Source organism: Sander lucioperca, chromosome 11 (genome assembly GCF_008315115.2).
Source record: "Sander lucioperca isolate FBNREF2018 chromosome 11, SLUC_FBN_1.2, whole genome shotgun sequence".
In the NCBI taxonomy this organism is placed as follows: Eukaryota; Metazoa; Chordata; class Actinopteri; order Perciformes; family Percidae; genus Sander; species Sander lucioperca.
The window spans coordinates 23,582,698-23,597,151 of NC_050183.1; the positions used below are offsets into that span (position 1 = coordinate 23,582,698).

The window sequence follows — 14,454 nt, forward strand, 5'->3', positions numbered from 1 at the left end:
CTCTGTTGATTTGTGTTTGCCGCTGTGTACTTGTGGTGGAAAATGAATGTAAACAAAGCGGCTTGCCAGAAATGCAATGCGCCATGACGTAGGTCTCTTGCAAGGCCAGGCTGATGTTGGAAGTTCCTCTAGTGGACATAACGTGTAACAACAACCACATGCTTGTAGTGGCATTGACGATGCATAAGCCTGATTAGTGTAGTACATATTAATAACAGGCTGCATTTAATCATAAAATATTCAAATATTATTTGAATATAAAAATAAATTAAATTTGAATGGTATTACAGAGAAAGATTGACAGCTTGAAATCCATAACAGAACTTTTAAGTTCCCTTCAGTTCTATTGTTTTCTGGGTTTTTGTGTCAGTCTGAACAGTTTGAATAAATTTAATCTGAACTCAAACTGAGACACATGAGAGAGACATCTATATATGAATAACTCAAAGAACTTCAAGAAGTACAAGGCCTTTTCAAGACGATCTTTTTATATAAAACCCTCAAAACACCATATTTTGCAGAACTTACAGATTTATAATAACTGAAGTCTCTCTGTCACAGACACAGTCTGAAGTCAAACTGAGAAACGTGAGATATGTGATATTTCAAAATGTAGGTGTTTAAAGTATGTTTAGTTGTGTCTGATCTGTGACCAGCAACACTTTAACATGTGTATGATGCTTCCAGTCCAACCTCTTCTCACTCCCAACTTGTAAAATACTGACTCTGGGTCACAAATGATCTTTTCCCAAACCTAACTGTCCCGTTCTTGTGCCCTATGTCAGTTAAATGTACGTCCCAACCCAGAACTTCAAATAGTGACCCCAAGGGTCCCTGCCAATCGTGTCTAAATGTGACGCTAAAGGAGACTTTTTGCGTCAATAACAAACACAAGAGACTTGTGTTTGTTAAAGAAACTGCATAAAATGTCCACTGTTAGTTGTTAAAGTAAATTCATCTTTAGAATTATTGGTAAATGGTCACATCTGTATACAGAAGATCCTCTGAACTAATATTGGTTTTAAATGGATAACACACGAACACACACACACACACACACACACACACACACACACACACACACACACGCACAAGGCACCTGACCAAGCGTCGCTTTCTGACGTGATGGGAGTGAGAATGTGCTGTCACAAAGAGATGTCATCCTGTTGGGTTCATGTGTTTGAATCTCCATCTTCTGAACTTCTACATTCTGAACCTTCTTCATCTCTGAACAGATTATTGATATGGATGATTTCAAATAGGAGGATTGTCTTCTAGGGTTACATCATTTAATCTTTATTCAGATTGTGGAACTGCAGTTTGTCAGATATCAGCTGTGCTTCTATGGTAACATTTGTTTAATTAACAACTGAACCTAATTTATGTACAAACATAACTTAATCCATGAAGTTGTAAATGTTGTTTTTATTCATATTTTCATGTTTCTTGTATTACATTTATTCTGCAGTCACAAGAGACTCGTGTTTGTTAAAAAACTGTAGAAAATGTCCACTGTTAGTTGGTAAAGTAAATTAATGTTCATAATTGTTGGTAAATGGTCACATCTGTACATAGAAGATCCTCTGAAGTAAATTGGTTTTAAATCAATAGTTTACTTGCTGAAATAGAACATTTTCTTTGGTTTCTAATAATTTCAGTGTTTTAACAAATAATGTCTGATCGTTGATATTGATCCTTCACAACACACACACACACATACAGACAGAAACTCAGACACACACAGAAACACACACAGACACACACACACACACAGATGATAACAAAGATACCAAAGCATATTTCCAAATGCAGTTGTTTAAAGGATCAATATAGTATTGACTGGATTAGAAATGTATTTTTATCATTGTCATTTATTTATTTTTTCAGATTAAAGGACTGCAGTTTGTCAAAGATCAGCTGTGCTTCTCTGGCCTCAGCTCTGATGTCCAACCCCTCCCATCTGAGAGAGCTGGACCTGAGTGACAACATGCTGCAGGATTCAGGAGTGAAGCTGCTGTGTGGTTTTCTGGAGAGTCCACACTGTAGACTGGAGACTCTGAGGTCAGTTCACTGATTCTCTGTTACTATTATAGATCTAATACGTTTAATTAACAACTGAAACTAAATTTATGTACAAACATGACTTACATCTATATGTGATGGTGAGTGGAAGGTAGAGGACCCAAATGCAGGTAGAGGCAGGCCGGCAGGAGAAGTTTTGAACTTGAGGATTTATTAAAACAAAAAACGGTAGTACAGAGACTGGAAAACTCACAAGGTCACGCAGGAAAAAAAAAAAAAAAACAGCGGCAACAGGCGAAAACATGCACAAGCTGAACAGACTGACGGGCAACACACAGGCCGGAACAAACACAAGAGTAACAGGGCACGGACTCAAACGGATACAAAACGATCCAACAAGAGACAAAGGAAACACAAGGGCGCAATACACTGGGTAATGAGGTAACGAGGGGCAGGTGACACAGCAAGTGAAACACATCAGGGCGGGGCAGGACAATCAGACAAGGCGGGAAACTTAGAAAGCAAAGCTAGACAAGACAAGACAGAAAACAGACTGTCAAAATAAAACAGGAAACAGAAATATACACAGAGAACAGAACAGTCAAAACAGGGTAAACAGAAACCTACACAATGAACAGGGAAATAAGTAAACCAAAATGTACACAACAGAAATATATAAAACAAGATACACAGAAATCTACAAACAAGGCAACAGAAATATCCAAACAGGTAACAGAAATATACAGAATAAATATACAGAAACAGGAAACATACAGAACTCAATACAAGCAACAGAAAAATACACAACCACAACACTATAAAGTTGTAAATGTTCTTTTGTTCATATCTTCATGTTTCTTGTTGTACCTTTAGTCTGCAGTCCCAGAGGACTTGTGTTTTTTAACCCTCATGTTTTCTTCCCATTGGCCATTAACTTGTTGTCCTTCGGGGTTAAAATTGAAAATGAACTTTTTTTCGGTGCTAATTTCCTCAATGTTGTTGATTCTAATACGTAATTTATTTGAAATAATAACTAATTCTTTGTTTAAAGAAGCAGAAATTGTGAATTTGTTTAACTAATAGTAAATATCAGAGGATGTTGAGCGGAGCACAGACTGGTTTATGTCAAAGTTTAGTCAGGATACTGTTTTGAAACCAGTCTGAACATTTGAACAAATTTAGTCTGAACTCAAAGTGAAACACACGAGAGAGACACATCTATATATAAATAATTAAAAAAACATCAAGAAGTCCAAGGCCTTTTCAAGAAGGTATTTTTATATAAAACCTTCAAAACAAATGTATTTTACAGAACTTATAGATTAATAATAACTGAAGTCTCTCTGTCACTGTGCATACTATATTGATCCTTTAAACATCTGCATTTGGAAATATGCTTTGGTCTCTTTGTTTATATATATATATATATAAAGCATATTTCCAAATGCAGATATTTAAAGGATCAATATAGTATTGATTGGATTAGAAATGGATTTTTATTGTCATCATTTCTTCTTTTTTTTTAGATTGAAGGACTGCAGTTTGTTAGCGATCAGCTCTGCTTCTCTGGTCTCAGCTCTGAAGTCCAACCCCTCCCATCTGAGAGAGATAGACATCAGTCTCAACATGCTGCAGGATTCAGACGTGAAGCTGCTGTGTGCTCTTGTGGAGAGTCCAAACTGTAGACTGGAGACTCTGAGGTCAGCAGAGGGTTGGAGTCAGTCCATGCTGGTTTCAGCAGTATTAAACTAAACACAGTTAGTATGAAAGCTGTGTGCATCCATGTCCCAGAAATGCTTGTTCCAACCTAGGTCTGGGGAGCTTATTCCCTGGAGTCCTTAGGTTTTTTTTTCGTACAGCAGTTTTCCTTGTATTAGGCTGGCACCTAAATCATGATTGCAGCTGTAGCTGTGGTCCTGCTCCGTGCCCTGCTATGCTCTGCCATGCCCTGCTACACACTGTAACGCTCTGCTGTGCCCTGCTACACCATGAACTACTACAACTACTATTTCTAGTCATAGTTCCATTATCCTTATTTTGATTAGTATTGCCACTGTTCATCACACCCCCAAGTGGCACCATCAGACATCGCCTACCAAGAGCCTGGGTCTGTCCCAGGTTTCTCCCTAAAAGGAAGTTTTCCTCACCACCCAAGTTTTCTCCCTAAAACAAAGTTTTTCCTCGCCACTGTCACACTAAATACTTGCTCTTGGGGGTATTACTGGAATTGTTGCGTCTTTGTAAATTATATAGTGTGGTCTAGACCTACTCTATCTGTAAAGTGTCTTGATATAACACTTGTTATGATTTGATAATATAAATAACATTGAATTTAATCAGATAAGGATTTATTTACTCATAAGATAACTGCTTTATTCATGTTTATCCCTTCAGGATGGATGACAGAGTATACAGGGCTGCACCTGACAGACAAGGAGGAGGTAAGTAAATATCTTAAAAGAAACATAACAACGCTGTTAAAGCAGGAGCATAAAGGAAGATTGGCTGCTGTGTGCTTTAAGGTTCTGGTTAATCCCAGTAACCACATCAGATATGTTGTTTTGTTCTTCTCTGTCTTGAATCTGTAATTGCTTGTAAATGTTATTGTATAAACTTGGTCTTCACTTTATAATGACCCACTTTGGACTTGGTCTTGGCTTAAACATTATTTAATATCTACATTCGGACTTCACAAAAGTGAGATTGACATCTGCTGTGTCTTCTTCTCTCCCCCAGATCTGTCTACGTCAAAGACAGACCTTGATGTGTCTGAGGACAGAAGAGAGGATCAGCTGTCTCCTGATGATCCAGAGAGGTTGAAGCAGCAGCAGCTTGTGTGTGGAGAGGCTCCCGATACAAATGTCAGTGTTTCACTTTAACATTTTTATTAATTTGTGAGTGATCAGACTGGGGTTCCTCAGCTTTACCCCCTACAGGATTTAATATTCCTTTACTTCTACCTTCTCCTCTCTCTCTTCTCTTCCTCTTCATTATGAACTCATTCAAACTAATTTCTTCTTCCTCATCTCTGAAACCACTAGCTGCTGTCAAACAGAGTCCCGCATGCTTCATTTGTGCAGAATAATTTCACTTAATAATAATTATTTAGTCATTCTGACAGAAAGTGAAGTGATGGATACAGAGTAAATAGTGCATGTAGAGGAGAAAGTGAAGGGATGGAACCGTGCACGTAGAGTAGAAAGTGAAGTGATGGATACAGAGTAAAAAGTGCACGTAGAGTAGAAAGTGAAGGGATGGAATCGTGCACGTAGAGTAGAAAGTGAAGTGATGGATACAGAGTAAATAGTGCATGTAGAGTAGAAAGTGAAGCAGTGAGGATCCGGTCACCTAGACAGAACTGTGAGAGTTTGGGGGCCAGTTTCTAATCAACTCTTTTTGTTCTTTTTATTATTTCAGGAAATGTTCCATTTCACACCTGAGCTGCTGACTGAGTCTGGAAAGACTTCATACAGGTAACCCAATCATACAATGCAGAATACTTCTACCTTAAACTGAGTCAACTCTTTTCAGCAGTTACACTTTAATCTAATGTTCAGCCTTTACAGTTGAGTTTATCTCTTTTTAGTGCATCAGTATACTCCATCAGAACTGCATTTCAGATGTTCTAACATCTTCAGAAACCCCTCCACACACACTTCACCTGGCACTTCAACTGCTTTCAGTGCTTACACTTCACTTTTAAAGCTCATACCCTTCTTACTCCTGCAGCTGCTGCTTCACTCTCTTGTCCAGAAAGTCAGTTTGGTCCCCTACTTTTTGAGCAATGCAGTCATCACATTTGTTATTTGTTTGTGTTGCCGGGAAGATTAAGCCTGACTTTGGCCCCAAATATGTTGCTACCAATGTATTTTAGAACCTGGGTGAATTCTGGCACATTGGTTTTTGATAGAAGTTCACAACAGCTGATCGATCAGCTGAGGAATCAATGATCTGTCTGTCGGACGGTCGGATGGATCGCAGGTTGTGACCGTGCAGGAAGGAAGACTCAAACGTGTAAAACTTGACGTACAAGATGAATAAAAACGCAGAGCGTCTGTACAGTTTATCTGAACATATAATTTGACCCACAGAGGGAGAGCTTGTTTGTGATTGGCCCTTCTGTGTCCGACAGGTTCAGGTGTCCTGGTCCAGGTGTGTTCCAGTGTGCTTTGACTGGACTGGTGTTTGTTACGACTCAGGAGGCGGAGCTGCTGTACAACACTGTCCAATGGGATGAGAGCCTCCTCCAATCAGCTGGCAGGATGGCTGCAGGGCCGCTGTTTGACATCAAGTGTTCAGAGGATGGAGCAGTCTGTCAGCTCCACCTTCCACACTGTGAAACAAAGGATGGTAAAGACATTACTGTCTTCAATGTTAAATAATGAATTAATACTACTGCAAATATATGTATTCATGTGTAGTACTTAAAGAAAGGAGTAGGGGAGTTAATTCACAAGACTTAACACACTCATCCAGACAGATCACATGTGGAACAGGAAAATAAAAAAACAATAAGGTACAGGATAGAGGCAAACTTGCACATCCTTGGGGTGCTCCAGAGTTAATGACTATGGAGTAATTTGAAGTCTCTAAACTCAAGTAGAACTAAATATACGCTAGATGAACATTTTATCAATAAAACAAAAGGTTAACAGGTCTTTTCTTTCCCAGCGCTGCTTGTTGATGGCCTGTTGTATGTCGTCCACATCACTGATTATGGGATGAGCATCTTGGAGCCGCTGAAGATTACAGACACTCATGTGGTCGTGAAGGTCCCTCACCTCTCTGCCTTTGGCCTGATCTGGGATTTCGTTAGAAGATTTCTGAACATCTCATTGGTAATAGAGGCCCAAGTTCTGCTGTTCCTCCGACCTCCGGACACGGGGCCTCGAGTCCTAGATGTTCTACTGCTGCCCCGCAACGTCCTTCTAGATGAGGTAGATGACTGTGTGTATACCTTGTATGTATTTATGTGTCTTTATTGTGTTTATACTTGCTTCATGGACACAAATACAGTTGAAGTTGAGGTAGAGCTATCTGTCATATGTGCTCACCATCTGCCTAAACTCAATTGGTTAGAAGATGTGAGATGGGTGCAAATTGAAAGTCACATATTTAATTTGAAAGACCTGTTTCAATTTCTACTGCAATGCCAATAGAAATGTATTGATACAATATAGAAACAATATTGTTTTTTTTAAACATGCTCTATGATCAAATTGACTTGACTATCTGAAACTAAACTAATAAAAATGTCCTGTTATTGAAGGTTGAAAAGAAACAAAGAGGTGCTAAACACATTAGGATCTCTTCCAAATGTCAACTCAGCATTGATCAAAGTTACAGTGTCCACTGTCAACCTGAGGGCTTTATAATACAGCCTGAGGTGAGTTTAATCACTTCTACTGGTTATACACAGACTCATTATGTTGAAAACATATTCATAATCATTCAGATAAATATCTGTAACAGGTTGAAAAATGACATGTTGCTACTGGGTTTCAGCATGAAACATTTAGCTCAGACTATGGACCAAATTACCATCCAACATTTGAAGTTTTCCTGGAGACGATCCCAGAGAAGGTGACTTTGATGGTCCAGGACCGAGAGAGGACAGAAGTCTGGAGACGTGACGTGTCTTTGAAAGGTAAAGGCTTCCCCCTCCTGCAGCAGCACTCCACCTGATGGATGTCCCAGTTAAGAGGGGCTGGATTTAAGAAAGTCAAACAAAGAGGACTTTCACCCAGGAGACCGGGGTTCATGTCCCATAAAATAAAATAAAGTGATACAAACAGAGCTACGTCACGTTCTGCATCACATGGTAAATTAATCTTAGTCTATATCCACGACGTTCCTCTTCCAGTATTGCTCCAGTGCTGCCGGACATTCTGCCAGATGTCCGTCCCCTTCCTCTGTCTCTGTGTTGACGTTCTAACCTCTGGTGGATTTGTGAGGACTATGGTTAACTGCTCCTCAGATCTCTGCAGGGTAAATCCAGACAGCTAGCTAGACTATCTGTCCAATCTGAGTTTTCTGTTGCACAACTAAAACTACTTTTGAATGTACACATGTTCCACCAAAACAAGTTCCTTCCTGAGACTATTTAGCAGAGGCATCGTGGCTCCGTCCGGAGCTTAGCAACGTCCAAGACGATTGTGATTGGTTTAAAGAAATGCCAATAAACCAGAACATGTTCTTTCTCCCATCCAGGAATGCTGTGTGGACTAGCCAGACCCTCCTCCGCAGCGCTGTGGAGGAAGGTCTGGCAATGCTAAGAGACTTCAAGAGACTAAGTTAATCTGAATTTATGCTATTTCAACAGATTGATACAAACCTAGTGGGCGCCATCATACAAAAAAAACCTGAAATATAAAATATAAATGTCTGATTACTTCTTAAAAGATAACAGACACTGACAGTATTTTCCCCGGTTATCTTCCAGGACCAACTGGGCCAAATCCACGGAGGAATGACCCAGCAGAGGACAGCGTCCCAGCAGAGGACAGTGATCCCCCAGAAGACAGGCTGTTGCTAGTTCGGACACAGTTTGTACAGCGAGTGTCTGATCCTGTTCTGAACCAGCTTCTGGATAAACTCCTTGAGCGTGGTGTTATAACTGATGGTGAAATGCAGTCAGTCAGAACAGGCAGAGCAGACAAAGCCCGAGACGTGATGGACACGGTGAGAAGAAAAGGAAGTAGAGCCAGCTCAGTTCTGATCTCTGCTCTCTGTGAGGTGGATCCAGTCCTTTCCAGAGAGCTGAGATTAATCTGAAGAACCAAACTGTGGAGAGTTGGGATGGATCTCTACAATAACTGACTGGTACACATTGTCTCTTTGAAATGAAAAGCTGTTAAAGTCTGTTTTTAATAAGTGGACTTTGACTCTGAAAGTGATTGAGTCCAGTAAAGAGGGAGTGCTGTTCTTAGTTTCAGCCACTAGATGGAGACAGAACTTCACTGATGGACAAACAAGATGCAGAATCAGAACATCAGAAAACCAACTGAGAAAGATTTCTGAGTGAACATTCAACTGTTGTTTAAAGAAATACTGGTTGGTCATTGGTCACATCCTTTAAATCTCTTTGACCTTTGTACAGCCTCATGTCATCGTTACTTTAGAAAAATAATCAAAAGAGAAACAACTTCTGCTGAATGCAGCGTGGCTTTTTTTAAGGCTGGAGGACTTTTGGCATGTGCAAACACATTATGTCATAACTGAACACTAACCAATCACTTCTTTAGTATAGGCCTATACAGAGGTCAAAGGTCAGATTACCTGTTTTGAACAATGGATGCCAACAATAGACAGAGAGCAAGAGGAGGAGGAGGAGGAGGAGGAGGAGGAGGGCCATCTCTGTTGAGATCAGGGCCACACTTATTCATCATGTGATCAACCACGGATTGACCAATGAGAGAAGCCCATCTTGAGTAGCTTTACAGGGGCGTCCATACTGCATGCAACTATCTAATGACTATTTCAGCATTACTAATCAATCAGACTTTGTTTTGCACAAAGTGCATACAATTACCCCCAACCCCCACCCCGACACACAAGCACACACAAACACACACAACACACACATACACACACACACACACACACACACACACACATATTCTTTATTCAAAAAATTATACCTTTGGTTTACATATGTTTGTAGTTTTGTGTTCTTGTTTCATGCTACTGTTTACAACACTGAGCTATTCTTACAAACGTAATGTTTTGCCCAATAAGTATTTTCTGTTTTACTGTAACATTATATTGTTGCACTTTTCAACCCCTCTCAGCTGATTACTTTCTCTCTAGAACATTGTAAATGTAGATATAAGCCTATGAAAGACAAAAGAGCTTTAGGGCGTTTTCACACATGAAAGTCCGAACCAAGGTCCGGACCAAGGTTCATGTTTTTGTTACATTGTAACATTTGATCCGGTAAGTTTTGGTTTCACACTGCAGTTATGCAAGCGCGCTAAAGATCTCTACGTGACAAAACTACGTCCTGCCGTCATCACATACGTGAGCTGCATCTCCAGATACTTATAATTGATTGGTTTGTAGACAGGCTTCCCCGTCCTCTCGTCTCCTCTCTCTGTGTCGGAGTTTTTTCAGCTGACTGCTGCTCTCTCCTACTGACTGCTGCTCTCCTCTACTGACTGCTGCTCTCTCCTACTGACTGCTGCTCTCCTCCACTGACTGCTGTTCTCTCCTACTGACTGCTGTTCTCTCCTACTGACTGCTGCTCTCCCCTACTGACTGCTGTTCTCTCCTACTGACTGCTGCTCTCCTCTACTGACTGCTGCTCTCTCCTACTGACTGCTGTTCTCTCCTACTGACTGCTGCTCTCCTCTACTGACTGCTGTTCTCTCCTACTGACTGCTGCTCTCCTCTACTGACTGCTGCTCTCCTACTGACTGCTGCTCTCCCCTACTGACTGCTGTTCTCTCCTACTGACTGCTGCTCTCCTCTACTGACTGCTGCTCTCTCCTACTGACTGCTGTTCTCTCCTACTGACTGCTGCTCTCCTCTACTGACTGCTGTTCTCTCCTACTGACTGCTGCTCTCCTCTACTGACTGCTGTTCTCTCCTACTGACTGCTGCTCTCCTCTACTGACTGCTGTTCTCTCCTACTGACTGCTGCTCTCTCCTACTGACTGCTGTTCTCTCCTACTGACTGCTGCTCTCCTCTACTGCCGCGGCCGTGGCTCTTTTTGTTTTGTTGTGATGTTGAGAAGCAAGACACTGGAACTTTCTGGAGAATTTATTCAGAGACAAACGGAAACCTACACTGTACATTTACTACCACTTAACAAATAAACTGCTGATGTATTCTCTGCTCTGATAGCCGACAGCTGTCTGCTCTGAGCGCATTCACCGTCACTCTCTCTCTCTCATGTAGCCTACACACTAAGCACCGAGCTATTCCTTAAAGGAGCTATTCCCCGGTCTTGTAACACAAGGAGAGCCTGCCAGAGATCCTTGTATTTGGTCCGAAAGTCCGAACCATCCAAAAAATGCTTTCACACTATAACGAACTGGACCATGAGTTTGGTCCGGACCGAGACCACCTCTTTTTATCGGACCAAAATTTGGTCTTTTGATCCGGACCGTGGTCCGGGGGAGGTTTCACACCTCTAATTTTGGTTCGGATCAAACTGAAAAGTCCGAAAGTCCAGACCAAATGAGGTATGTGTGAAAACGCCCTTAGATTTAGAACAACAGTGTGTTCATGGTATATCCAAACATTTACTATTATGAAAAAAGTGTTCATTTGAGATGCATTTTGTGTGGGCAGTTTTGGGAATTGTGTGTAAGCAGTTGGAAAAAACTGTAATATGAAATGTTTTTCTAAACTTGGGCTACTGTTTAAAATGTAATTTCCTTTAAGCAGAATGGAGAGTTAATATGTAGGCCAATTGAAATATATGTATAGAGGTGCACATTAATCTGACAATAAATGTGGCACAGCCAATTTTTCTAAATCACAGCCAGAGTCTCTTTTCTGGCTACGCTACTGGTGTGAAGAATAATAAAGTTTCATATAATGAATAAGTTATCAATTCATCTTTATTTGGCTTTAAATCAGGGGTCTCAAACTCAACTTACCTGGGGGCCGCTGGAGGTAGAGTCTGGGTCAGGCTGGGCCGCATCAAGTATGATATTATATTCCTTGTACGCTGCAACTTTCTCTGTGCATATGAGCCATGTAGGGATACCCCTGTGCTCGACAAAAAAATATTCTGTCTCCCACTTTCCCTGAAATTGCCTGTGCTCGTCGCCAACCTTTCTCTTCACGCCACGTTTTGAGAGAGACATGACTGGAACTGGGTGCTTCGCGGTTGGCTAGCTTGACAACCGTTGACAACAAACGGTACTGTCAGGAGACCGTAAGTGACACATGTAATGACTCAGCAAAAAGGTACGTTTCAGAACGTGTGGGCCACACCAACATTAAACTTTGATGTCAAGTAGGGGGCCACAAAATATATTCCCGTGGGCCTCAATTGGCCCCCGGGCCGCGAGTTTGAGACCCATGCTTTAAATGGAGATGTTTTTCCTATAATTCATACCAAAAGTTCTTTCTGCAAACTGAAGACTGAACTGAAGTTTCACTGAATGTCTGATTTTAAACACTTTGTTGTTTGTCCGACACAAAGGAAACTATTCATCGCTGCACGCTGTCACGTTGTAGTTCTATGTTGTAGTTTTTCCTCTTTTATTGTGTTCATTTCATTCCCTGTTCTCTGTTTTCTTGTCCTTGTTCTCTCCGTGTGTGTTTGACCCTGTTCCATTCCTGTTTTCGTGCTTCAGTTTCCTGTTTTACTTTGTAGAGTCTGTTTCTCTTGTGTCATGTGATGTTCTACTTCCTGTCTTGTGTTTTCCCTCCTCTGTGATTGGCTGCCCCGCCCTGATGTGTTCCACCTGTTCATTATGTCACCTGTCTCTCGTTACTACCCTCGTTACCTTGTGGATTTAGTCTCTGTGCTTTCTTTGTCTGTTGTCGGTTCGTAGTCCTTTCTCCCGGTCTCATTCCCTGCAAATCTTCCTCCTCTTCCTCCTCGTGCTTTTGTTTTCCGAGTCTTCAGTTTTTTTTATTTTTTTCATTTTTTATTAAGCCTTTTTATTTTAATAAACCTTGTAAACCTGCTCTCTGCCTCCTCTCCTCCACACTCTGACCTTTTGGGTCGGAGCCTGCTGGTCCTAGACGTGACAGACGCTGGTTTGGTTCCATGTGAGACTTTCACTGCAGTTCTAATCTCTTCTGATGAAACTCAGAAAGACAAGATAAGAACAACGGAGAAGAAGAGGTGATGAATCAGATAAAAGAGGAGACTCAGCTCTCAATACTGAAAGAAAAATACGTTACAACATCAAACTCTGCACGTCAGCAGTCTTGTATAAAGTACTTTAAAGCAATACTTGAGTAAAAGTACAAGTATGTTATGAGAACAAGACTTTGGTCAAAGTTAAAGTCACCTTTTACAATATTCCGTGAGTAAAAGTCTTCTATCTGATATTTACTTAACTTAAGAATCAAAAGGTCTGTTATATTAAATGGACTTCATTATTACAAGTCAAAGTAAGAAGAAACATTGATCATTAACTTTATTGTGGCTTCCTTATATTAAAGCATCATTTTCAGGGTTTCTAAACCTTCTTAAACATCAAACTCAAAGTCCACATCAACAAAGACACAAAAGACAATTATCATTTTATTTCTGAGGAAGAATCTTTCACTCCAACGTACGGAAATATTTCTTGCAAACGAGTAAACAAGATATTTAGGTAAAATGTATGGGAGTAAAAATAAGTTTCCAGAAATATAAATAAAGTACAGATACTTGAATACAGTAACAAAGTATTTGTATTTGTTACATTACAACACTGTAACGTTAGACAGCCAATCACAGACATTATTAGACCTTGGTAGAAGCATGCTGCGTGCTGATTTACTCCTTTAGGTTTTATAATTGGGTATTGAATGACGAGGCATTTTTCCACACCTCAGAGGCGATTCGGTCCGTAACTCAAAAGTATTGAATTCGGTACAAAAGATCCACGATATGAGAAAAATATCTAATTATGATTATTTCTTTTAACACTTTTATTTTTAAATGTTCACAGAATAGTCCCACAATTAACATGAATGAGAAGATACAACAAAACTAAACTAATCACACTGATTGGGATTATTTTGACTGATGTTGTGATTGTGATGTGATCCACGATATCAGAGGGAATGATCATTTCTCTATCTTTATTCTCATTTTCATTAAAAACATATTCAAATTAAAATTATGTTAGTGTGATTTTTGGGAGGATCTGAATCAAACAAAAATGTTTCTTTAGTCTGTAGAAGAGGATTTGACTCTCATTCATAATGAAGTTAATTTTGATTTGGATTGTCCATATTATCATGATTTAAGATTGTAATTATTTAACAAAGTAGAAGTAAAAGAGACGAGGCAGGATATAGATCTGTTAGTTTGGTTATTGGAACATAAAACGTTTTTATTTTCAGACTTTTTAGAACAAGCATGGTCTAAAACAGGGGTGGGCAATTAATTTTCCCAAGGGGCTACATAAGAAACAGGGACTCTTGTGGAGGGCCGGACCAATAGGCTAAACTCAATTCTGCTCAATATTAATTTTATCTCTTTATAAAAAGCAGTAAATTGTAAGGTCTTTGATAATCAAAGAACAGCATTCAATTAACTTTACAAAGTGCTGTTACTATTTTGTTTGTAGTCTAACTACAGAATTAGCGTATTTCAGTTCTTTTTCTTGTTCAGTGAGATTATCTAGTCTGTGCTGGGCCTGAAGAAGTGCACTAAAGTCAGGTTCAATGTCTGAGGTGGATATGTGAAGTACAGCTGACAGGTGATCATCAGTGAGAGAAGATCTGTATCTGGATTTGTTAAACTTCATCAC

General features: G+C 40.0%; 2 protein-coding genes and 1 long non-coding RNA gene across 3 annotated transcripts in view; all 3 read left to right on the plus strand.

The window, feature by feature from the left end:
- The window catches only part of LOC116065088 (NACHT, LRR and PYD domains-containing protein 3-like), a 321,141-nt gene that overhangs the window by 215,559 nt on the left and 91,128 nt on the right, over positions 1–14,454 (plus strand). Inside the window, exons 10-18 of the mRNA XM_036007044.1 lie at positions 1,888–2,061; positions 3,549–3,722; positions 4,417–4,463; positions 4,759–4,883; positions 5,440–5,495; positions 6,155–6,372; positions 6,694–6,959; positions 7,292–7,408; positions 7,528–7,669. Coding sequence (XP_035862937.1) covers positions 1,888–2,061; positions 3,549–3,722; positions 4,417–4,463; positions 4,759–4,883; positions 5,440–5,495; positions 6,155–6,372; positions 6,694–6,959; positions 7,292–7,408; positions 7,528–7,669 — 1,319 coding nt within the window. The remainder of the gene's footprint in view (positions 1–1,887; positions 2,062–3,548; positions 3,723–4,416; positions 4,464–4,758; positions 4,884–5,439; positions 5,496–6,154; positions 6,373–6,693; positions 6,960–7,291; positions 7,409–7,527; positions 7,670–14,454) is intronic.
- Positions 1–14,454, plus strand: part of LOC116065087 (complement C3-like) — a 119,679-nt gene that overhangs the window by 102,039 nt on the left and 3,186 nt on the right. The gene's annotated exons all lie outside the window — the stretch shown is intronic.
- LOC118496224 lies at positions 4,097–4,358 on the plus strand. Its single transcript, XR_004898743.1, has 2 exons — positions 4,097–4,140; positions 4,178–4,358. It is a non-coding gene; the product is annotated as an uncharacterized LOC118496224 (long non-coding RNA).